The following is a 25998-nucleotide window of genomic DNA, read 5'->3' as shown; positions in this document are numbered from 1 at the left end:
CACATTGTTGTAGCTATATAGTACGACCAGCAACAAACAGCAATTAACTCTTGCAAATAACTGCTAAAACTGCCCCAAAGCAAAAAAGACATTATTATGAACAAGTTCCAGATGGACATACTTTTTCTTGATGAATATCATGAAATTTATTTTCTTTGTGGATGGAAAATGGTGTTATACAAAAGCAACATTTGTACAAATAAAGTATAAAGTATATAACATAAAAACATTATTCAGCTTCTGTCAAGGGCTTTGTGGAAATCAGCAAGGTCTAATGTTTACTACATACTTGAACATTAAAGTGACCACAAATACAAGTACAGTTTTGTTTAATTTCATGGACTTCAAAACTGACTGCTGACAAAAAAGGCAAAATTGTGATTCTACATATGACTAACATATATAAATAATATACATGGCTAGCAATCATATAATTGCTCTGAGCACATTTTATCAGTCTTCACACTTTAAAAAAAATTATATTTGGCATTTTTTCCAATGAAAATTTGGTTAACAGTATTTCTGGAAATGTTTTTTTTTTTTTTGTTTATACGCAAGTCAAATTCTGCTTTTAATTCTAGCAGAAAAATGTTTACCACACGAAAAGTGATTCATTATAAATGTACCTGTTGGTATCAAAGACTCATTTTATTTTGAGGAAAATATAATTCCATTCACTGCTACCTGGGCAAGTCTGCATAATTAAATCAAATGAACACTAGCAACAACCTTGTAATATAATCTTTTATCAAAATGTTGAATAACAACAAATGAACATTAGTGACCATGTTGTAATACAACTGTTTATCAAAATATTGCAGGTAAATAAACAGACGATTCACTCTTCTATGTAATGAAAGACACTCTTCTTCTTCCTCAAAAATTTCCTTTAAAAAAGTGCATGTAATCACTCTGTTCTAAGAAGTCCACTTCACAATCTTGATACAAACTGAATATCAATCCACAAGTGCCCTTTTCCTTCTCACAGAATTCATACTCTACTACCAGGCACATGACTAGAAGATAGTAATGCCTGTTCATCATAATTCAATGTCTGCTGGTTTGAAAAACGGCCGACATCGTTCATAGTACACTTTTGTGCTTCTCTCTTTCACCACTTCTTCCACATTCAGTTCTGACTGAAGCAATCTCAGCTGTAAAAGAAAAATTACGCATTCTAACATAATAACAAAGTATCACATTTAGATGAAACATAATCTTTTTTTTTTTATTTTGTGTATAACATGCTCTATACTGTCATTAAAATGTGGGTGATTTTTTATGTTTATGCTTACTGTAAAGTCATTGTACAAACTGCCTAAAGTTTGTCAATAACTCTTATTTCAAGAGCAATCTGTACATGTCATATATTTTCACTGATTCATGTTCAGGAGTAGGTATGTAAAGTATCTGAGCAAATGCTATAAGGGACTAGAGGACATTAATTTGGAGAAGTACAATGGATCATGGGAGTTAGCAGAGCATGACAAATACAGAGAGTGTGCCAATAAAGATTTACCAATCTGAATCAATATAATCACAAAATATTTAATGGGTGAAAGACTTTCTTATCCTGATTCACATAATCTGCAATAAAATCCTATGCTTCACACAATAGTGTTCTGAGTGTCATATTGAGGACAGATTACTAAAATATAATTATCTAATCTTATTCTACTTTAGTTATTTTGGCCATTTAAGGAGTGTATTTAAACTTGGTAGTTGGCTTGGTGTTTTCCGTCTTCTTATACTGTCAAAATCTTTTCATGAACTCACTGCTTTTTACTTCAGTTCTTCTGACAATTTCTAGCTAGACTACTATTTATACTTCTCCATGAATCATTGCTTATTATGTTCCAAAGGCTAGAGAATTTATTGTGTTTGCATCTGTGATGCTCATGTCTTGTAAATCTTCTCTAGTGTTTCCAAACCAACCAATTTTTCACCTCCTTTGAATCACTAATTTTCATTAACCTTTTAGTGAGTCTATAGTTGGACGATAAATAGTTTAGACAAGAAGAAAATATAAGCTTTTGAAACGTGGTGCTACAGAAGAATGCTGAAGATTAGATGGGTAGATCATATAACTAATGAGGAGGTATTGAATAGAATTGGGGAGAAGAGGAGTTTGTGGCACAACTTGACTAGAAGAAGGGATCGGTTGGTAGGACATGTTCTGAGGCATCAAGGGATCACCAATTTAGTACTGGAGGGCAGCGTGGAGGGTACAAACCATAGAGGGAGACCAAGAGATGAGTACACTAAGCAGATTCAGAAGGATGTAAGCTGCAGTAGGTACTGGGATATGAAGAAGCCTGCACAGGATAGAGTAGCATGGAGAGCTGCATCAAACCAGTCTCAGGACTGAAGACCACAATAACAACAACAACAGTAGTCCATTCTACTAATATGTCCATAAAATTTCAAGTGTAGTTTGCACATGGTGTTAATAAACGTATATATTTGTATATAAAGGTCAGATGTTATCCTCTTCATCCAAATTCAACTTTTTTGAGTGGCCCATATTGTTTTAAATTTCTGCAGCTTTAGTGTGTATGCAAACATTTATCTACAAAGGACATTTCTGGAGAAAGTGACAGTTTTGCAGTATGCAGATGATATATGTATTTACATTGAAAGTACATCCCTAGAAAACAGCAAGATACAACTGACAACCACAATGTTCAGGCTTTCGTAGTGGTTCATAAGAAATGGACTGGATAAATAAAATGTGCTATTGTTTTCGGGGCACAGAGTGAACCTGCCTCAGGTAAAAGCTCTAGGCCCATACCACTTCCCTTCAAAGATGGTAGTCAAATACCTGGGATTCTTCATTGACCATAAGCCAACCTGGAATGTGCACTGAAAATATGTGGCTAAGAAATGTGAGATATCTGTCAACATAATCAGAGCAATGACAGCATTTGGGTAGGGCTAGGATGTCAGTACAGCACTAACATTTTACTGTACAATGATAGGTCCAATCACTGATTGTGCAAGTGGACGTTATGGATCTGCACCTGACAGTTACCACAATAGATTTAATAAATGCCAATATAAAGTTCCGAGAGAATGTTTGGAAGCAATGCAGTCCACCTCTAGACATGTACATCCAATTTACTTATGCTGGCAGTATCTCTGCAACAAATTTCTTCTTAAAAGGTATCAATACGAATATGAAATTGATTGCCTCGGACCTTATCATAGAGTGCTTAACTGGACACTTCTGGATCACTAGAACTCTTACAGCCCCTTCATGCATGAGACAATATGCACATACACTGGCAGTTCCAAAACCATTGAATCTGTCAGAGGTGCACACTGCAAACCACATTTGCGGAAGCCTGAGCTATTCAATTTACTAACAGTGGGATCACTGGCAATGAAGCTGGGGACCACGTATGCCGTGTCAAGGCATACCACCTAGACTGCTAAACGAATTGTGGATTACCAGTAAGTCCTATACACATCTAACATGGCACAAATGCAAGAAGTACAAAACAATTCACCTGTCAGTCCCCTAGTCCATGAAACCTCATACAAAGTGAATGCCTAGACACCTCACATCTCTCATAGCCCATTCAAATTTAATCACAGATTTTCCTAAACATCTTCATACCCACTGTAGAGACACCTTCCGCCATTGTGGAGAAGAAGAGGAAGCAGATCATCTTTCCTTAGGGCACTCCAGGCTACATGGAAGTACTCCAATCTTTTTAGAAGGACTTATGAAGCTTGGGGTTGTCTGTTGTCAACCTGCATGATTACTTTATTAGTACCACAGGATCACAAACTTTTCAATGTGATGTACAGATTCACTGTTGTCACAGGTGACCACATATAGTGATGTTGCATCAAACTGTACACGCTATAGGTAGTGTATACTGGGACATAAGGATAACATGTTGTTGTTTTAACTGTGTTGTATTTTGTTTGTGAAATGCTAGTGTTTCCTGCCACTTTTTATTACAATTTGATGCATCATCACTATGTGACTTTCAGAGCTATAAAAAGCACATACAGCTGGTAACATTAGATGATCCAATAATGATAGTGTAGATCTGTTGAAACCGGTAACAGCAATAAAAAGAGTTATTAGCAATCTTGGCAAACTTGATTCTTCAAGACTAATATAACCTACAGATCACCTACAATGAATGATGTAATGGCAAACATATATAAAGTATTATAACATTATATTATTTGTTTACATTGCATTTACATAACATTATATTAAATGTTTTAACATTATAAAACATTTGATTTTATAATTTTTTCAACACTATCTGCATATTATATGTACGTATGAGCTGGCTGTATGGTATAAGCTAAATACCAAGAAATTCAATTTAAAAAAGTAAAGAACATGTTTAAAAGTTTAAAAACAATAGGTTTTCAATGTTGACTCAAAAGGAAAAGCAGTTGTACCATCATGACTTAGAAGCTATGCAACAGAAATCCAGTGCCACTCCCCTATTAATTCAAATTCAAAATACAGAATTTTGTTTTCATATGTTGTGCATTATCCTCAGTATTTATGAGTGTAAAGCTACAAAACAACAAAATGCTCTGAAAACAGAACAAAACCTATGGTGTAAGGAAATACTATGGTGTAAGGAAATGTTATTAATACTAAATTCCTGCTGTCATAATGGAGTGAAAAACAGACTATAAGTGGAAGGAAAGAGAGGAAGACTACAACAGAACATGAAAATGAGGGCCAACATTTAAGTTTTTAGAAATGGCCACTGCATAGCGCTCTTGGCATGAGATCTGACATCACCATTGTTTAAAAATTTGTCATTTGTTATAATATAGTGCTGTAAATGAGAAAGACAAGTGGAGACAATTACGGAGAATGATGTCAAAAATAAATTGTAGCAATTAGTACTCTATACAATACATCTTCTGTCACAACATGGCTTTTTTTATATCTAATATATAACAATGAATATTTCTTTGTTTGTTTACCGTATGTGCTTCCTGTACAAGTAATCCAGTTATGATGAAACTTTGGTGAGTTGTATGTAGTGTGTTTGCCTGTGAAGATTTCCACCTACCATCCAAAGAAGTGGAGGTGAAAAAAGTGGTGACTTAGAAGCCTCACTCAAACAATGGAAAATCCAAGATGGAATAATGAAATATTATGAAGAGAATAGATTGCCACTCGCAATATAGTGAATATGTTGAGTCACAGAAAGAAGACGGCTAAACAAGTGAGATTTTGACCAAAAAGCCTTCTCCTGTAGGAGATAAAACATACACATTCACCCAAGCACAATTCACACACACGTGACCACTATCTCTGACCACCAATGCCGGATTGCGAGCAACAGTGCATAATGGGAGAAGCAATCTGGCTGATGGGGGAAAGGAGGAGGCTGCAGCAGGTAGGGGGAGGGATAGCAGCGTAGGTGTGAGGAGACGATAAAGTGATGTTTGTGGGAGCATACAGGGACATGGTGGGGATAGTCTAGGTCATATAAGTGCAGTCAGGAGGTTAGACAGGGGGTGGAAGGGAGCAGGAAAGGAGCGAAGTAAAGAGACTGTGGGTGCATTGATGGAAAAGAAGGCCGTGAAGTGCTGGAGGGGATAGGTGAGTGAAGGACTGTGACTAATAGAGATTGAGGCCAGGTGGGTTACGGGAATGTAGGATATATCACAGGGAGAGTTCCCACCTGCACCATTCAGAAAAGCTGGTGTTGGTAGGAACTTCACTCAGAAACATCTGGAGCAATTTCCATCAAATTTTGTATATATGTGACTTATTACTGATATAAAAATACTGTGAGGTTACTGTGCCCCAACCACTTCTACAGATGTGGGTGGGGGTGAGAAGGTGTGACATGTAAAAACAATCAACAACAACTGATGTTACTATCAAATCCATAGTTTTTGGAGTTGCTAGGCTTACTGGTGACAGTCTGATCATGTTTCACAACTAGAATTTGGGGTAGGGTCAGGGTGCAAAGACAGTGACAAGTCACCAAATCTCTGCAGCACCTGAAGGAATTTCTACCAAAATCAGCATGTGTCATATGCTGTCTAAAAATATTTACTGTGACTGTAAAACATCCCTACCACCCCTATGGTTGACTTGTATAAAAAATACAATGGAGTAAGGTACCCCCACTATTACTACAAGGCATGTTGGGGTGAAAGATCATGTCACATGTCTCAAAACCACAGATACACTTAATGCCCTCTAGAGTCACATGATGTAATATAGTGGAGAGTCAGACAGTTCCCAGTAACAGTCCTTCCTCTTTAAACAGTTGTGATTTCATAGGCTTTCCCAATGTAATAAGTCTTGAAAGTTTAGTTTAGTTATGTCATGTTCTGTAGATCATTTTCACAATTATTTTATCGATATGATGTGGAACAAGTCAGATTACAATATATATATATATATATATATATACACACATGAATAGTGCTAATATTAATATTACTGAAATTTTTAGTTCTAGACATGCAACCACATTTTTTAAAATTTTTATTTATTTATTTATGTTTTAATTGGGTTTGCTGCTGGATCCTAAAAGCAACTTGACTCAATATTTCGGCTATCCAACTGGTTGCCATTTTCAGGAGAATGCTGTTTCTGCTGATGAGTCCCACTGAGAATTGATGTCAGGCTGCAAATCGATATCCTTTATAGGCCACCATTCAGTACATGGCACATGCGCTGCCCATCACGGTTGCTGCCCTCCAAGACTGAGAGGTGGCACTGCCCTTAGTAGAACTTTGGCAGCAATGATACATTTCCTAAGCCCCAAATCATCTTTCACCGAGCCGAGTAGTGCCCTAATCTTAGAAGGTGGATGGAACACACTCTTAGTGTTAAAATTCCTTAAAATTCATCCAATCTTAAACAATATGCCTCCAGCATAAGGAAGAAAGGCCACCGATCTATGTTCCTCTTCATGCACGTCCAGTGATTGTCCAAACTCCATAGAATGAAGAATCTGCTTCTCGGAGTATCAATTTTCCTTAAAAACAGCCATCAGATGCACAGGTTCTTGGGTTAAGCTGTCCGCGTAGGAAATGGCATATGATCTGTGTACCAAAGTCCTAAGGACACCACTGCATTGGTATGGTGGATGACAACTCTTAGAATGCAAATACCCATCTGTGTGAGTTGGCTTTCGGTGAATACTGTGTCCCAAAGTAACATCTGGCTTTTTATAAACCATAACTTCTATAAATGGAAGCATCCCATCACTTTCAACCTCCATGGTAAATTTAATGTGGGGATGAAGACAGTTAAAGTGGCCCAAAAATCTACTAAGAGCATCAGGTCCATATGGCCAGACAGAAAAGGTATCATCCACATATCTCCAGAAGCACATTGGTTGCAAAGCCAAAGTCCTCTGGTGCCAAATCCTTCAAGTCCTCCATAAATAAATTGGCAACTATGGGTGACAAAGGACTACCCGTAGCCACTCCATCATTCTGTTCAAAAATGTTGCCATTAAGTAAAAAACACATGGATGTCAGTACATGACGACAAACCTTCACCAACTCTTCCTCCAGTTTTTCAATAATCATACTAAGGGACTCTTCCCTAGAGATTCCTGTAAACAAAGATACCACATCAAAACTCACTAATAAATCTGAAGGACTCAGCTCAAAGATTTCAATCATTGAATAAATTCCACCGAATTGGAGATATGGTGTTCACACTTGCCAACATATGAACTGAGAACAGTTATACATACTTTGCCAGGTTATAAGTGGGTGCAACCAAATTACTAAAAATAGGGCATAGAGGATCCCTTCCTTACGCAACTTAGGCAAACCATACAACCTAGGCGGAACAGCAGCACCAGGATGAAGTTTCTTATGTAAATCTTTGGACAACAAACTCTTTTTCAACAGTGAAAGTGTCTTGCGCTTAATCCTTTATGTGGGGTCACTAGATAGTCTTCTGTGCGCCGAGTCGTTGAGTAGTAAATCCAATTTTAGGACATAATCATCCCACATCATTACTACTGTGGCATTCCCCTTGTCAGCTGATAAAACTACTACTTCATCATCATTCCTAAGGGAATGAATGGCTGCTCTCTCTGAGGAAGAGATGTTATTCTGCAGTGGCTGAGGCAATGTTCTACTAAGGGTGGTGCTACCTCCCAGTCTTGGAGGGCAGAAACTGTGATGGGCAGTGCATGCACCGTGTACTGAATGGTGGCCTATATAGGATGTCGATTTGCAACCTGGCGTCAGTTCTCAGCAGAGCTCATCAGCAGAAGCACCATTCTCCTGAAGATGGCAACCAGTTGGATCACCAAAATATCGAGTCAAGTTGATTTTAGGATCTGGCAGCAAACCCGAAGAGACTTTCTCATCTCAGTTACTGGCAGAATTGCAAGTTTCCTCACAACCCATATGTAGCTGCAGGACAAAATTTCCTAGACATACAGATAAAATGTGTGTACAAATATTTGTGATAAGAGTGTGTGTGTGTGTGTGTGTGTGTGTGTGTGTGTGTGTGTGTGTGTGTGTGTGTGTGTGTGTGTCTGCATCTGCTCACCTCTAATAGCCTCATTTAATAACCATATTTATCTTATATTAACAACTTTTATTGAATTTATGATTCAATACAAACTCACAATGTACAGAGCTGTTGTCGTTTGTATGGTCCTGTACAGCTGTGAAACTTGGACAATCTATTGCTTCGATATCAAGAAACTTGAAAACTTCCACCAACAAAAAATTAGATACATCTTGAACATTAAGTGAGAGGGCCATGTGACCTACATTGCAGTTCTCGAGAAAGCGCATCTCAGCAAATTGAGATCACCATCATCAATCATCAACTGAGATGGTTAGCCCATTTTCATCACAATGTGGTATGAGGCTTCCCCACCAAATCCTTTATTGTGAACTCTGCTCTGGCAGTAGACCTCACAGAGTCCCTCTCAAGAGCTTTAAGGACTAACTAAAACAAATCATGAAGATGACTGGCATAAACAAAAAAACAGGGGAAGATTGTGCTGTGGACCACTTAACTGTGGAGGGATGCTCCAGGTCCACCACTGTCAATTGATTGAAGGAGAATGTCACAGGCACAAAGAGGCCAAGCAACAAACAAGAAAGCTCCGTCAGTTACAACCCCGCCCTCCTCCAAATGTTCAGTGCAATTTGTGTGGACACATGTTTTACGCCAGGATTGGTCTGCTCAGCCACTGGAAACACAGTGCATACTCACTACTAAGTTGCAGCTGACAATGATGGTGCAATACTGATTAAAATAATAGGGTTGCACTGGGAGTAAAGATTAATAATTTATGAAGTGTACTACAATAAGAAAGCAAAAATTAATATGAAGAGTTCAGAAACGAAGGCTAAAATCAAGGAAGAGGCAACTTAATGCTGTCTTTTGTCTTCATGTTGCTGTGGTTTTCAGTCTGAAGACTTCTTTGATGCAGCTTTCCATGCTACTACTGTATTTGTCTATTGGTCTCCTTCTACAATTTTTACACACAACACTTCCCTCCAACCCTCCCATACTAAACAGGTGATTCCCTGATGTCTCAGAATGTGTTCTATCAACCGGTCACTTCTTTTACTCATGTTATGCCATAAATTTATTTTCTTGCCAACTCTAATATGTACGACAGAGAAGCTATACAAAATCTGAAAACATTAAAACCCACTGAAAAAAGAAACACTGCATCAGACTGCTGATGACATAGTTGGTTTCACATTCAGATATGGAAGTGAATCACATGTAGCAGGTAAACAGGGAAAAATCTTAAGTAACAACAACTAGGTGAAAAATATTAAAGGGATTAACAATGTGAGGAAAACTAATGTCACTAAAGTCAATCAAGTAAAGTTGTTCTGCTACCTCAGCAACATAATTACATAAGACAACACTTGTTTAACAGAAGTAAAGAATGTCATTAGAAAAACAAGAATTTGTGGGAAAGAAAAACATTTTTACTAGGAAAACACATCAATGCAGAAATCTACAAAATCATTTGTGCCGAGAACACTTGTCTGTGGATTTGAAAGCTGGACATTTTGGAGACAAGAAAGAACCCAGTTAGAGGAAACAGAAATGTGAATTGGAAGAAAATGGCAAGAACAATATGGATGGAATAACAAGGTAGCTTTAGGAAATGAATAAATGAATGCAGGTGAGAGTCTTTATTTTGTTCAGTTATACAGCAAAATCATGCAGTACTGTAAAAAAAAAGTAAATGAACATTCAATTTTTGGTTTTTTACCTTTGTTTGTTCTTTGCGTAGATTCTTCAGGAGGCTAATATCATCAACTCTACTTTCCCTTTGAACCTTCAGCTCTTTGACTCGCTCTGCAGTTAAAGTAATACATTTTTTAATGGCTGCTTCTCTTGTATCATAACTGGATTTCAGCTGGAATGAAAAAATATGCATGCTATTCACAAGAAAGCACTTTATGCAACAGCAGTAACTAAAAAGTACAAATAAATCATACCTCTTCATAAAGCTGTTTGCACGTCGCTGTTGGATCAACTTGCCCTTTAAATGATTCTGTTGGTATAGACGTATTCAGCATATACACAATTTTGTCATCAACAGTCCTCATTTTTTTCAATGCATCCTGAAATTAAAAAGAAATACACTCATTCTGCAGCTATAATTATGATCATTTTTTTTTTTTTTCCCTCTGTAAGCAATAAGAGATGTTTCTCCTCTCAGGAACTATGTTAAAGTGCAGTCATAAAATTATCTATAGAGCAACCCACCAGTGCAATGATTTTTTTATCTGTGGTCAGAAGTGCAGCAGTTTCATCCTCTTGTAGTTTTGGATCAGATTTCCAAGTATTGCCTTGAGAAAATTCCTATGCCTTTATTGTAGGACCCATTTAACTTTATTAAGTAACATAAAAACTAAAGTAAACTCTGTCCGAACAGATCTTGGAAGGCCCAGTGTTACTGATCGACTGCCATGTCATTCTCAGCTGACAGGCATCATAGATGAGGCTATGGAGGGGCATGTGGTCAGCTCACCACTCTCCCAGCTGGTGTCAGTTTTTGTGACTGGAGCTGCTACTTCTCAGTCAAGTAGCTCCTCAATTGGTTTCGTGTGGGCTGAGTGCACCCCACTTGCCAACAGCACTCAGCAGATCCAGATGGTCATCCACTGCAGTATTAACCACTTAATTTCAGTGATCTGACAGGAACCAGAGTTACCATCACTGCAAGGCTGTTTGCTGATTAAGTGACACACTATAACCCTGTTGGTATTCCTCCAGGCCCACTACATTAAGTAACAGTCTCTTCTTACTTTTCCAACAAACTTTCTGCACAGCTTATCTCATGAAATAATTCCTCCAGGGATATTATGATAATTGTTTCAAGTGAGAACATCGATTGTTAAGGTGTTATGAATTATAGTATATTCAAATACTCACTAAACATTAATATTTTGATAACAATCAGCATTTCAGTTTACATGCCACAATTAGCTACTGGTCGCTTCCGCACTGAAACTTAAGCAATGACCAAGCATGGCACAGACAAGCTATAAAAGCATTGAGATGGCTACTGAGCACTGTTGACAAATGCATTATCCAAACTTGACTCACTCCATCCTGGCCGGGAGTCCAACTGCAACTAAGTTGCACCACAACAATAACTGGTCTCCAGAGTATTGTCAATATAAAAATGACTGCATCTCAAAGGTAGATATTTCTTTGCACTATGATGCCCAGCTTCTAGAACAAATGGTAATGGTCAATACATCACATAATAGGGTCACATCTTATCATTGCAAAACAGTCAATGAATTGGTGTAACTGACTTGAGTTCATGACAGTAGATTTTGACTAGATATTTGATGGTGAAATAGGTCACAGCAAAATTTTATTCAGGTGTTCTTCCTGAACAAATAATCCAAAATTGTATTAAAATGAAAAACACTTTCTAATATTCTGTAATGATTTTCAGAACATTATGAAATGTTTTCCTTTTTTTAATATTATTATTGTGTTCTGCCAAGCATCAATGAAAATTTTAGTTAACGTTAATCAAAAGTTGGCTACCACAAATTCTTCTCGGTTTTAGATTGTGTCATATTCTTCAAAGAAAACACTTCCTCCAGTTCAGATACTGATGTCACAGCTATCGGTTCACACCAGCACACGGCTTACTGTCTCACATAAAAGAAACATCAGCTCCACCACACTCTCAATACACCAGAGCAACAAGTTTGTGTGATCATCATATATGGTGTGTAAAGTCATTGTACAGAACAAAGTGCCAGTTCTCACGACTTTCTATTTGACATCACTTGTAAACTGTATTTTTTCCAGTATTCATCCTTGTGTGCATCACAAGATGATACAAATTTATCAATAATAAAATAATTTAGTCTACAACACAGAAGGTTTTGGTTGGTTGTTTCGGGGAAGACCAGACAGCGAGGTCATCGGTCTCATCGGATTACGGAAGGACGGGGAAGGAAGTCGGCCGTGCCCTTTGAAAGGAACCATCCCGGCATTTGCCTGGAGTGATTTAGGGAAATCACGGAAAACCTAAATCAGGATGGCCAGACGCAAGATTGAACCGTCGTCCTCCTGAATGCGAGTCCAATGTCTAACCACTGCGCCACCTCGCTCGGTAACACAGAAGAATTTTATTATAATTGTCTCTGTCCACAAAAGTCTACAAATGTAAAAAAGAAATTAATTTGGCATTTTTACCAAGAGTCACTAAGAGTGGCATTTGATGGCCTTGTTAACAGGTTTGTTGAGAGCCAAGAAATTTTAGCAGGGAAAAAAACAACAGCAGATTTCACAAATCTTATTTATATAAAATAAATCAGGAACAAGTATTTTCAGATCCTCAAGAGGAGATCAAACAAAAACTGCTGGGATCAATGAACGGCGTAACTCAATGCTGATAATGAGTAACATATTAGCAGATGTGCATTAAACCCTATGGAAATTTTTGTCCTGACAAAAAGACTTTGATGCAAAAATACTCTCTACACCTCTGAGCCCATCCTTGCATCAGGATGTTGCCATTCATGAGCATCAGGCTTACGGTCCACGCTATTCATCCAGGGAACTGGCAAGTTACCTTAGCTCTTTGGGCCAGTTAGTGCTGCTATTGCCAGTTCTTGCAACTGAACCACATGTGGCAAATGTCGGTGACACAAGTTAAGTAGACTGAGGAAGATATGCAGCTCTTTGAAGGTTCTTGGTGGAGGAATTTATAAGATGGCTTCAACTTTCTCAGATATAGGTAGTGAACGTCATGATGAGATTTTACAGCCCAGGAAGTCAATCTGTGTCCGGCCAAAAATGCATTTAATGGTGTTTAAAACTATGCCGTACTGTTCTGGCAAGGCAGAAAAAAAAAAAAAAAAAAAACAGGATACCATCAAAATACACAAAGGAAAAGGGGAGACCATGTCGAATCTATAAACCTTTGCCAAGTTTGTGCAGAGTTTCGGAGGCAAAATATTACAAAATGACTCTCGAATTAACCAAATGGAGTTATTATGGTCATCTTCAGTATGTCTACCTCCGACACTAGAAGCTGAGTGTACACCTTGGTGCAGTCTAGAACACCAAATAAAGTCATACCACTTGGCATGTAGGTAAAATCTCATACTAAGGGTACGGGGTATCGTTTCAGCACAGTTCTGGTACTGAGGGTTTGATAACTGCGCACAAGCGCCAAGCACCACACTTCTTAAGCACTAAGCAAAATGGGGGCAATCAAGGACTGCTGCTCGACCGGCACATAACACAGTCCTGAAACATGCTGTTGAACTCAGCTTTTGCTATGGCCAGACGGTCTGCGGATAAACATTAGAGTCAACAGGACACCAGTGTATGCTACTGCATTTCATATGAAAACTGAGATTACTAAGTCGGTAATGCCATCAACTAGTTGAGTGTTTGCCATGTCTAACAGTTGACACTACGCTGAAAACTTCTCCCCCTATAATGGGTTCTAACACAGTTGCAACTGTCAAGTCCCATGCCAGTTCACACCAAAATCCAAGATCCCCTTAATCCGCAGTGTACCACACATTGCTTTGGTAGAATTATTAGCTGTTGTCAGGCAGAAGGTGGCCGCTGGTTGCCTGTTGTGTAACAGCATGTGTGGAAATATGCATAGGTTTGATCCAATGTCTACTCTATGTTTTCAATCGAACTTGCAGACATTTGTGAGAAGGCGCTGCAATGCATCCTGGCAATCAGCTGATGTGGCTATGTCCGATTTCTGCTGGCATTTGGATGGATGCAAGGCCTAGTACATTTATGCGCCTAGTCTCCAAATCTTTTATAGTACCAACAGACAAAGGTTTCACTTGTACCAGATGCTGAAGAGGCAGTTGTAGAGTGACTTCTAGATTTCTTGTAGTATGTCCACTGTCCTTGCTGCGATCCTGCTTAGTCAACAGTTCACCAATCTGTTTAGTCAACAAATCAACCTTGGCTGCCACAGAGTCATGAATGGTGTGTGACACCAGGGGCATTGACAAGCTGTTGCATGGCACTGTGACTGCATTTACTGACATGGGAATGATTGTGCTGAATATTTTACGAGCCTATTCAGCCACTGTGCCCAAGCCATGTCGGTCTGTGTCACTATAATAGCCTTCACTTGAAGTGGCTGACAACTACTCCACAATGTATGCAGAAGACTATCATGGTTGATACTAATGTCATCTTTACTCCGTAAATGTCTAAAATATTGTGACAGTTTCCTGCCATCAACTTCTTCTTGTGTTAAAACTTATCTGATTAATTCCTCATGCAATGCATACGTCCTAATACACAGTTCTGTCTCCATTTTTTCATAAGCAGAGCAATGATCACATCTTCCATCTCCACGGCATATTTATCTTCCACACAGCTTACCATGATCACGAATTTGGCAAATCTGCTGTAATGCCCATGTAGAGGAAACTGGCTTCCACTTGGTTGAACCACAATGCCAGATTCTGTGGCTAGAAGGATGGTAAGTGCACAGTGCGCCAAGAGACTGAAGGTACACGTTCAGTCAATGATAATGTTTTGTTACAACCTTATCCTTTCAGTGCTATTGTGTGTTTAAATCACGCCAGGGTCAGCAGTGTCAGATAAGCCATGAAACGGAAGCTATCTGATCAATTACCGTGCATGTCATAGTCAAGGTGTGTGGCGTACAAAATGCGACACTCGCACATGAGAAAAATTTTCAAACTTTATTCAGTTATACAGGAAGGAAGAGCTTGTCAATGGAGAACACAACTTTGAGAAATTCCACCTTATGGTAGTATTATTCCTACCTCTAACTAATAAGTATTTGTGAGCATAATATTGTTGTGAAACACAGTGCCTCTCATAGGTGGCATCAAAATATCTGACAGCGAAACAAAAATATTTGCTCGTGGTACCACAGTGCACTGAGAAGCAGTGGTCCTGGCTGCTACCGACTCCTATCGTTCCACAAAATGCTACTTATAAATTTTCAAGAACCATATCATGTTAAATGTACTTCAGCCCCATATATACACTATGTGATGAAAAGTATCTGGATACCTAGCTGAAAATGACTAACAAGTTCGTAGCGTTCTCTATCGGTAATGCTGGAATTCAATATGGTGTTGGTCCACCCTTAGCCTTGATGACAGCTTCTACTCTTGTAGGCATACGTTCAATCATGTGCTGGAGGGTTTCTTGGGGAATGACAGCCCATTCTTCATGGAGTGTTGCACTGAGGAGAGATACTGGTGTTGGTCAGGAAGGTCTGGCATGCAGTTGGCATTCCAAATCATCCCAAAGGTGGTTCTATGGGATTCAGGTAAGGACTCTGTGCAAGCCAGTCCATTACAGCGATGTTATTGCCGTGTAACTACTCTGCCACAGACCATGCGTTATGAACAGGTGCTCGATTGTGTTGAAAGATGCAATCAACATCCCCAAATTGCTCTTCAACAGTGGAAAGCATGGAAGTGCTTAAAACATCAGTGTAGGCCTGTGATGTTAAAGTGCACACTAAACAACAATGGGTGCAAGGTCCCACAATGATAAACATGACCACATCATAACACCACCACCTCCGAATTTTACTGTTGGCACTACACACACTGGTAGATAACATTCACTGAGCATTCACCATACCCACGCCCTGCCATTGCATTGCCACACTGTGTACCATGATTCATCACTCCACACAACGTTTTTCCACTGTTCAGTCATCCAGTGTTTATACTCCTTACACCAAGTGAGGCATCGTTTGAAATTTACTGGTGTGATGTGTGGCTCCTGAGTAGCCGCTTGGCCATGAAATCCAAATTTTCTCACCTCCCACCTAGCTGTCATAGTGCTTGCAGTGGATGCTGATGCAGTTTGGAATTCTTATGCAATGGCCTGGACAGATGTCTGCCTATTGGACATTACGGCCCTCTTCAACAGTCGGTGGTCTCTGTCAGGCAACAGACAAGGTCAGCCTGTACGCTTTTGTGCTGTACGTGTCCCTTCACATTTCCATTTCACTAGCACATCGGAAACAGTGGACCTAGGGATGTTTAGCAGTGTGGAAATCTCACATACAGAAACAAGTTACATCCAATCACCTGATGACATTCGAAGTCCGTGAGTTCTGCGGAGCACCCTATTCTGCTCTCTCACGATATCTAATGACTACTGAGATTGCTGATATGGAGTACCTGGCAGTAAGTAACAGCACAATGCACCTAACATGAAAAATGTGTTTTTTGGGGTGTCTGGTTACTTTTGATTACATAGAGTATCATTTCTGCAGAGACCTCAAAGACAAGATTACATTAATTACAGGATGCAAAGAGGGTTTTAAGCAGTTATCCTCCCCTTGCTCTATACATCATTGGAACAAGAAGAAACCTTAACATATGATACAATCTAAGTACACACTGCCTTGCCCTTCACAGAGGTTTGCAGAGTCTGTATACTTTGGCCAAAAGCTTTCTGCTTTTAGTCTTTTTTTATGTGTGTATCAAGCACTCAATTTACTCCTTGCAATACTTTGAAATAGTTTTATCAATTCATTGTTTCAATTATTGCTGTTATCGCAGTATGCATTTACAACTTGCAATACATACGGAGACTACAGATTCATTTTGCAAAAGCAATAAACAAATCAGTTTTGGCGTGGTTGACTCCTCCAAATATCTTCAAAATTCTGTGACATGGTCATCTACACCAAGTGTCTTCCCTTTCCACACTACTGTCTTAAATTTTCTTTTGTGTATATGAACATTCTACATATTACTTTAACCTTCCAGTTTTCTATTTTTCCTTAATATTGGATTGCTATCTGTGCTCTTGACGGCCATACAGTTGCTTCTCTGTTTCCCAGAGTTTTCTTTGATTTTTCTGTAATCAAAATCCTATAGCCAAACATACTTCTGCAGTTCTGCATTCGCCTTCTAGACTTTCCTGCTTTGCATTTTCCTCAAAAAAATTAATTACATTTAAAAAAAACTATGATTTGCCAATGACACTGTCATTCTGTACAGAAATTGGAAAGGCCTTGGAAGATCAGCTGATTGGAATGGTTAGTCTCTAGATGAGATGTAAAAGAAACACCAATAAAAGCAAAACAGGGGAATAGAGTGTAGTCATATTAAGTCAGATAGTGATGAAGGAATTCGATTCAGAAATGAGAAATTAAAGGTAGTAGACGAGTTTTGCTATTTGAGTAGCAAAATAATTGAGGGTAGAAGTAAAGAGAACATAAAATGAACACTGACAATGGCAAGAAAAGGTTTTCAGAGTAATCAAAATATGTAACATCTAATTTAAGTTTTAGTGTTGAGGACACTTTTCTCGACGTATATGGGTGCAGCATAGCCTTATGTGGAAGTGAAATGTGGTGATAAATAGTACAGATGAGAAGAGAGCTTTTGACAAATGGTTGCAGAAATGTACTTTATATTAGATGCGCAAATCAGATAACTAATGAGGAGGAAATAAATCAAATTGACGTGAAAGAGCTTCAGCACACAATTGGCTACAAGAAGTGATTTGTTGATAGCACATATCCTAAGCCATCAAGGGATAATTAATCTGATAGAGTAGGAACATGCAGGAGTTAAAAATTATAGTGGGAGAACAAGGCTACAATGCAGTAAGCGAGCTCAAATGACTTGGTGCTGTACCTCAGGAGAATGTTCCCCTTTGAGAGCCCTGATAGTTTTCTTTGTTTCAGAGGGAGTTTATGTGCCCATTGCCCTCTCAGCTATACAGTGATTTGTTGTCTTAAAGCTCAACCATATTTACCAGTGCAAAAAATTCCCTCAGTAGCAGTACCTCCATTGAATCTGGCTGGAAATTAGTGGTAGAGACAGTGTACTACGAATATTGTGATCCACACAGGATTTGGAAATCTAATATTTTACTTGCTCTTTGATTGCAGAATTAAATACTGTTCATGGTCAGATCAAGTCTCATCTAACATAATTTATGCACAGATAAATGATTAGCTACATACTACACGCAGTCAATGTCCTATAAAGGGATTGTTCGTGAGAGCAGTAATCTAACATTGAAGAGACACAAAAGTTTACATGTGACAAACAGATAGTTAACACAGTTGCTGATTAAACTTCTTAACTCACTGTCCTTGAAGTGTAACCATTATTTCAAAATGAAAATGAAGTGCACTTTAAGTATAATTTGGAAGTAGCACAGTTCACAGTCTGATGCTATTATCACAGAAGCATTGTTGACGTTTGGCACAGTCCGTGATACTATTACGCATTCAACATCCAACTTACCATTTGAAACAGTCAGTAATTAAACTCTCAAATACAGAATTTATATAAAATACAATACATTTCCTGACTTATAACTGATGCCAAAGCATCTTTGGTACATTTCCCTTATCAGCGGACATAGACATTGCACATTTCATAATCTTCCACAGGCTGACTAAAAAGGCTTCCAGCAGCTTCTCTTTTATAAAATTACAATAATTAGAGCTACATTTATCTATTGTCATTCACTGGCTTTTACAAATTGCAATTAAACATTTATGCATCTGATTAACTGAACAGTGGAGGGAGACTCTTCTGAATCTGAACTTTTAGATACAACAATAATGACTATAGAATTACGCTGTCTATTTTTCTAAAACATCTTATTCTGTTTCAATAACAATGTTTTAACTGTGAATGCTAATTACTCCAGAATTAAATGAGTGCAAAAGTTGCTAACGTATTTCCAAAGGTGTATAAATGCTACCATTCTTTGCATGGCTTTTTCATCTACATTGTCAGGAAGTTAGCAAACAGCCATTTGTTGGCATATGAACAAATAATAACTAAGTTTGAAATTACTGGTATTTCTAGTGTTCAGTTTTCAGGTAAACTAATCACACTTATGAGTTCTAATTAATTAAAAGAATAAAGTTACTTTAGCTAAGCTCTGATTAATATTCATAGTTTTTAGTATTGTGTATGTGCCATATAAATTTTCATATCAATGATATTTGCAAAAAAATGGGGGGGGGGGGGGTGGATAATTAACAGCTACATGGAATCCACCTGCTTTGTCACAACCTTTACTCCCTGCAAACACTTGGTAATTGTTTTATGAAGTAATAGTTACAATTATTGTTATGGCTGCAATTTGTAGTATATGTGGTCACAACTTCTATCAACGTATGAGGGTTGAATGAAAAGTAATGCCTTCACTTTCGTTAATTGGGTTTGGATGGGAATATTTTAATAAATCAAATGCACAAATAATCCTTCGAATGTGATTTTTAATTACCAATATTCACTTTTCCGCATAATCACCAGCCAATTGGATACATTTCTGCCAACAATGAACAAGTTTTCTGAAGCCATCACAGAAGAAGTCGACACTCTGTTTCCGCAACCAAAGTCTCACAGTTCTCTCAATGTCTTCATCAGAAGCATGATGACGTCCCCAAAGATTGTCTTTCATTATCGGGAACAGATGGAAGTCAGCTGGTGCTGAATCTGGACTGTGTGGAGGATGCCATATGATGATGAGAGTCGATCTCTGAAGTTCTGCTGTGGGGGCACATGAAGTGTGTGGTTTGGCATTGTCGTGCTGCAGGAAAACATTTCCCTTTTCCTTTCAGACCCTTGTTAGCCATCTTTTCAGAGTTCACAGCGTTGTGATGTAATGCTCTGAATTTATTGTTGTTCCACGATCAAGGAAATCAACTTGGATAACACAATCTGCTTTCCAGAACATTGTGGCCATTATTTTTCCAGCTGACGGCTGCATCTTGAATTTCTTTTTATGGGGCAAGTCTTTGTGTTGACATTCCATAGAGTGACTTTTCATCTCCAGGTCATAATGGTGTACCCTTATTTCGTCTCCTGTCACAATTGGATGGAGAAAGGCATCATCTTCATTCTCATAATGCGAGAGGAGTTCATGGCAAATTTCAAGTCTGTGTGTTTTCATTTCAGGAGTCAACATCCGGGGTATCCACCGTGCACAGATCTTCCGATAATGTGCCCCAATAATGTGACCCAAACGCTCTTGTGAAATGCCGATTTTGTTTGAAATTTCTCTCTGAGTGATACGACGATTGTCCTGAATCAATCTGTCAACATTTTGCTTGTGAAACTCTGTGGTGGCTGTCACAGGACGTCCATCTATTTGTTTGTCATGCAGGTTAGACGTTCCCACCTCAATATCTTTAAACTTACTCGCCCAATTATGCACAGTACTCACATCAACACAGTCACCATAAACTGCTCTCATTCTCTGATGAATCTCCTTTGGGGTGACACCTTCTGCTATCAAGAATTCAATGACTGCATGTAACTTACATCGCACTGACCGACCGTCTGTGCATGTTTCCATACTTTACACTGCAACAATACAACCATTCATTGCTAAAGCTTCCCACCAACTGGAGCTGCAGAGAAGAGGCTACAGAACAACCAGTACCTGCCACAAACCCATGTTGCCAACTATTGAAGAATTACGAATGTGGAGGCATTACCTTTCAGTCAACCCTTGTATTTGTTACAAATGGACTGTACTCATAACTTTCTCATTCCTCTTAACAGAAATAATTTCATCCTTCATGTCTACTTTTCATGAATCTCATTATAGCAATATTTCGCATTTATTTTCAGAGTTATCAGTTTCAGGTAGAATATGAGAACATCATCACAACTTAAAAAAAGTGTTATAGTATGTATGGAAGTATTTTTGTGTCATTACTAAATTGGAATATTTTACAGAATTAATATGCTTTTCTGAAGAGACAATGATACCAGTAACAATGTAATCTTTCATTTACTTTTCCCCAGTACTGTATTTAATTTTTTATTTTAATTTAAAGTTTATTCATAAATATGTTCAATGTTAATATGAATGTTTACCTTCCTGTGAACTTCAAAATTGTCATCATTTTGGCAGCTAGAGGCAGTGGTCATGAGTGTGTGAGCTGTATTTGCGTGAATGTTTGTTTTTATACTGTACATTTCAGAAGAAGGCCTTCTGGCCGAAAACTGTGAGGACGGGTCATGAGTCGTGCTTGGGTAGCTCAGATAGTATAGCACTTGCCCACAAAAGGCAAAGGTACTGAGTTTGAGTCTCGGTCCAGCACACATTTTTAATCTACCAGGAAGTTTCATATCAGTGCACACTCCACTGCAGAGTGAAAATTTCATTCTGGAAACATCCCCCAAGCTGTAGCTAAGCCATGTCTCCACAATATCCTTTCTAACAGGAGTGCTAGTTCTGCAAGGTTCGCAGAAGAGCATCTGTGAAATTTGGAAGGTAGGAGATGAGGTACTGGTAGAATTGAAGCTGTGAGGATGGGTCATGAGTCACGCTCTCAGATGGTAGAGCACTTGCCTGCGGAAGGCAAAGGTCCCGAGTTCGAGTCTCGGTCCGGCACACGGTTTTAACCTTCAGGAAGTTTCATATCAGCACACACTCTGCTGCAGAGTGAAAATTTCATTCTGAAATCAGACACTCTGTTTACAACAGGTCAGGTATATGTTTATTTAGCTTCATGTTACATTATGTATCAGGGTACTACTACCTCTAGGACCTAACTGAGTAGATAATTATGATTGGTACTCAATTACAAAGAGCCAGTAACGTCTATAGACCATTTCAGTCCAACATCTGTTAGATACTTGAATTAAAATCATCACGAATCAATAACCTAAACACAAAGAACAACAAAAAAATGTAAAAATTCTGATTAGGGCCTGTATATGAGCAACTGGAAAGTTCTCAAATTACAGTAACTGACTTCTTTGGGTTATAGTAGGTGAGTATAGACATGGGAAACTCATATAATCAAAACTGACTCTAAAATTTTCAAATAAAAATACTCCTCAAATTCACAGCACTATAAAGTTAATATATACTACAGTAATTAAGAGTCAACTGAAAAGTGGGATAACACCCATCGGCTTTGACTCATGAGTTAACTGTGTTGTTTTGTGCGACGATGTTGAGACATGGGTGTGTTGGAAATGGATTGTGTTTGCAGAGTGTGTGGGATGTTTATGTTTTTCAATTGTTTGTGAATGAAGTTAGTGTGGCATTGGACTTTGTGATGTGTGTTACTCAGTGTTTTGGGAGTTTGTTTCTGTTGGTTAGTCAGTGAGTTGATAGTTACTGGCTACTGATTCATTTTCTGTTTTGAAATTGTTTGTTCACCATGTTATTAATTGTTTGAAAGCTTATTTTTATCTCTTTGGTGTTTTATTTGGTACTGTGTATCAACCTTACAATGGTATTTAATAGTCTTTTGTTAGTTGCAGCTACTTTTAATTTCTCCAGCCATGTGTCTATGCAGTGGAATGTGTGACGTGTCGACAGTGTGTGGAATTTATGAAACGAGGAATATCTTTGCATCTCAAACGAGGTGTGTATCTCTCTCTCTCTCTCTCTCTGCCTGTGTGTGTGTGTGTGTGTGTGTGGTTTTTTTTTTTTTTTTTTTTTTTTTTTTTTTTTTTTTTTTTTGTGTGTGTGTGTGTGTGTGTGTGTGTGTGTGTGTGTGTGTGTGTGTGTGTGTGTGTGTGTGTGTGTGTGTGTGTGTGTGTGTGCACCCCGTCCCCTCCCCCAACAGTACTGGCCACTGACTGGCGCCATGTCATCCTCAGCTCACAGGCATCACTGGATGCTGATATGGAGAGGCATGTGGTCAGCACACTGCTCTCCAGGCCTTATGTCAGTTTACAAGACCGAAGCCACTACTGCTCAATCAAGTAGCTCCTCAGTTTGCCTCACATGGGCTGAGTGCACCCCGCTTGCCAAGCACTCGGCAGACTAGATGGTCAACCATCCAAGTGCTAGCTCAGCCCAGCAGTGTTTAACTTCAGTGATCTGACAGGAACTGGTGTTATCACTGCGGCAAGGAGGTTTTGATAATACTTAGTTCTCCTAATTGGGGGATCTTAGAATTGTTGGGTCCGTTTGAGCAATATAGGGCAAGTGAAATTTGCGATACCGGGATTTTGAACTGTGCCTGTGATGCTGTCTTCGTTTGAGTTGCATAGATAAAGCAAAATTTACGGTATCGGGTTTTCGAGTTGTATGTGGGTTCCTGGTATGTTGCCTTCTTTGGAACTATATAGGTCAATCAAAATGTACGATACCAATGTTATGCTTTTTCCAATTTTGGGTTGGGTGTTGATGATTTTGTGTACTTTACTCTTGGGTGAATATTTGTTTGGAGAGGTGTTTTGATTGTTACTGTAATGGATTTAGTTTGGCCTCACCTGTGATTTTCCTGATGGTTACTTTTTATAGTGTATGTTAAACATTTAGCTTATTACTGAGGTCTATCAGCAAGCGAAATGTGTGAGGTAGTGGTCACCATATTTAGTATGTTTGAAGTTCAGATGTCGGCCATCTTGACTAGGTCACATGCCAAAACTGACAGACAGATCCTAACTTTGGTAATGCCACCATTTTTTTACTAAATGTATCGGTATAGACCGGCAGCAGGTGTGCGTATATGCAGAAATTTATAATTGGAGACTTTAACAATTAAGTGTATAGGAAATTGACTAGCTACATAGTCAGTAAAAACCAGTAAGAATTACAGATATTATATACGCCAGTACTATTCGTATGTTAACAGTTGTACAAACATCTTCATCAAACTACAGTAGTACTTAGAGTTTTCGCCACATCTAACTACCCGCACGGAAGAAAACACAAGCTTATTTTTACTGATCCAAACATATTTTATCGCTGATCTGTCATTGTAAGTTTTTTTTAATATGGTGTGCTATTTTCTGACTTAAGAAAATGATGATGCCATAGTATCAGCAAAACATGGTATGACTTAGCACGGAACCCCCCCCCCCCCTCCCCCACATCCTGCCAGATAAAGTGGACTCCAATAGCTAAAAGATTGTTTTAACTGCAAACGATAACAATCTCAAACATCATGGTCACTATCACCATGTTGACAGTGCTGATAATTATCTTAAATTGCAAAAAATTTTTAGAAAACATTGGTGTATATTAGGTACCTGGCTCACCCTCAGTATAAAACATAAAAATTATATCAACTTGCAAGATAAATTAAGATCATATCCAATCTCAGCTGGCTTTTGTGGTAGTAGAGAATACTTATGAAAAAGCCAGTGAAGTAGATAACATGAATTTTTAAAGAATATGGCAAGGTAAAATAATATTTCTTTTTCTTTTTTTTAAGCTTCTGCAAATCTTTCCTTCTACTGATGACACGAAGTGTGTAAATACAACTGGGAAATGCGAGTCAGTGGAAATGAAGAGCACGGGAGACTGTAGTTGTTTACATAGGTTTCAGATGCATGTACATACAACCAATTGCTTTTGTGGAAAATGAAGATTGAGTCTTGTATACAACTGTTGGTTGTACATAATCTTTCAACCCTTACAATGTTTAAATAGAAATACCCCTTGCCTACTGTTTTTTTATCAATTTTTATTCATGTCAGTACTGATTTTTCCTATACTGTTATCAAAAGGCGGACAAATGACACACAAGTATATAAATTATGTATGACATATGTGGCCAAGAGCATTATAAACTGCTGAAAAAAAGTTCTGCGCCAACCTCATAATTTTCTGTTTTTTGCTGTCCTAATCCTCTTTTGCCCACATGAAATCACTACCTGTGTAATGGACATAAAAGCCACATTCGTGGTGCAATACTGTGTCTGTAGTCGTGAAAGAGAGAATGTGGTTTGTGAAGAGTTTTCAGTTGGTCAACTTGCCTTGAATTGACATTTCAAGCTTAGACAGTCCGTACATTGTCACTTTATGGCATGAAGGTTTGTGAGTGAGAGAAGTAGCCCACCAAATTGGTGAACACAACACAGACATCATTCAAACATTCAGCTGCTATCATGAGGCGTGAAAAAAATTGAAGATCTGTTCAAAGATATCAACCGTAGTCAACAACACCGATGATTGGCGCCTACAAAGTCTGATTCATAGGTGCACCAGTGGTGTAGGGGTATGTCTTTGATTAGTAATCAAAACCTCCTTGGTCCTGGTTTGAAGCCTCCATCCCTTAAACTGTGAATAAAAAGCATCAGCAATGGCAGCCAAACACTTCTGGCATAAGAAGTCATCTTCATTCAGCCAATAGCCTTGTCAAAGAGGGCTGAGGACCGAACAGAGGTTAAGGGCATGTCTTGCCCTTGAGGTGGGAGACTGTTCCTGAAGGCGGAAGAATCAGCAATGATAAACAGAATGAGGATGCAGAATGCAATGGAAACCACTGCATTAGAGACAGATAATGTGTATCCAGAGGACATGGGGCATGCAGTTGAAAAAAAAGTCATGATGATCTCTCCATTGGCAAAAGATTCTGAACTAGCCCTCATTGGTATCTCTGGTAAGGGATTGCCAAGAGGAAGGTAACTAACCATCAAAAGGATAATGTTCTCTGAGTCAAGGTGTGGAATGTCATAAGTTTGAACATGGTAAGGAAGCCAGAAAATCTTATACAGAAAATGCTACGACTCAATATAGATATAATAGGGGTTAATAAAGGGTAATGGAAAGAA

General features: G+C 38.5%; 1 protein-coding gene across 3 annotated transcripts in view; it reads right to left on the bottom strand.

Annotated features, from left to right (window-relative positions):
* Positions 1–312: 312 nt before the first annotated feature.
* Positions 313–25998, bottom strand: part of LOC126281173 (protein MIX23) — a 37106-nt gene continuing 11420 nt past the window's right edge. The window contains exons 2-5 of one of the 3 annotated variants that reach the window (XM_049979868.1): positions 11579–11707; positions 10465–10590; positions 10236–10382; positions 313–1154 (exon numbers count right to left, since the gene is read on the bottom strand). In XM_049979868.1, coding sequence (XP_049835825.1) covers positions 1041–1154; positions 10236–10382; positions 10465–10575 — 372 coding nt within the window. In that variant the 5' untranslated portion in view covers positions 10576–10590; positions 11579–11707 and the 3' untranslated portion in view covers positions 313–1040. The remainder of the gene's footprint in view (positions 1155–10235; positions 10383–10464; positions 10591–11578; positions 11708–25998) is intronic. The other 2 variants (XM_049979877.1, XM_049979859.1) reach the window with 2 other exon arrangements.

This window comes from Schistocerca gregaria, chromosome 1 (genome assembly GCF_023897955.1).
Source record: "Schistocerca gregaria isolate iqSchGreg1 chromosome 1, iqSchGreg1.2, whole genome shotgun sequence".
NCBI lineage: Eukaryota > Metazoa > Arthropoda > Insecta > Orthoptera > Acrididae > Schistocerca > Schistocerca gregaria.
The sequence above is the reverse complement of the archived record's forward strand: the minus strand, read 5'-3'. Positions and strand labels throughout refer to the sequence as shown.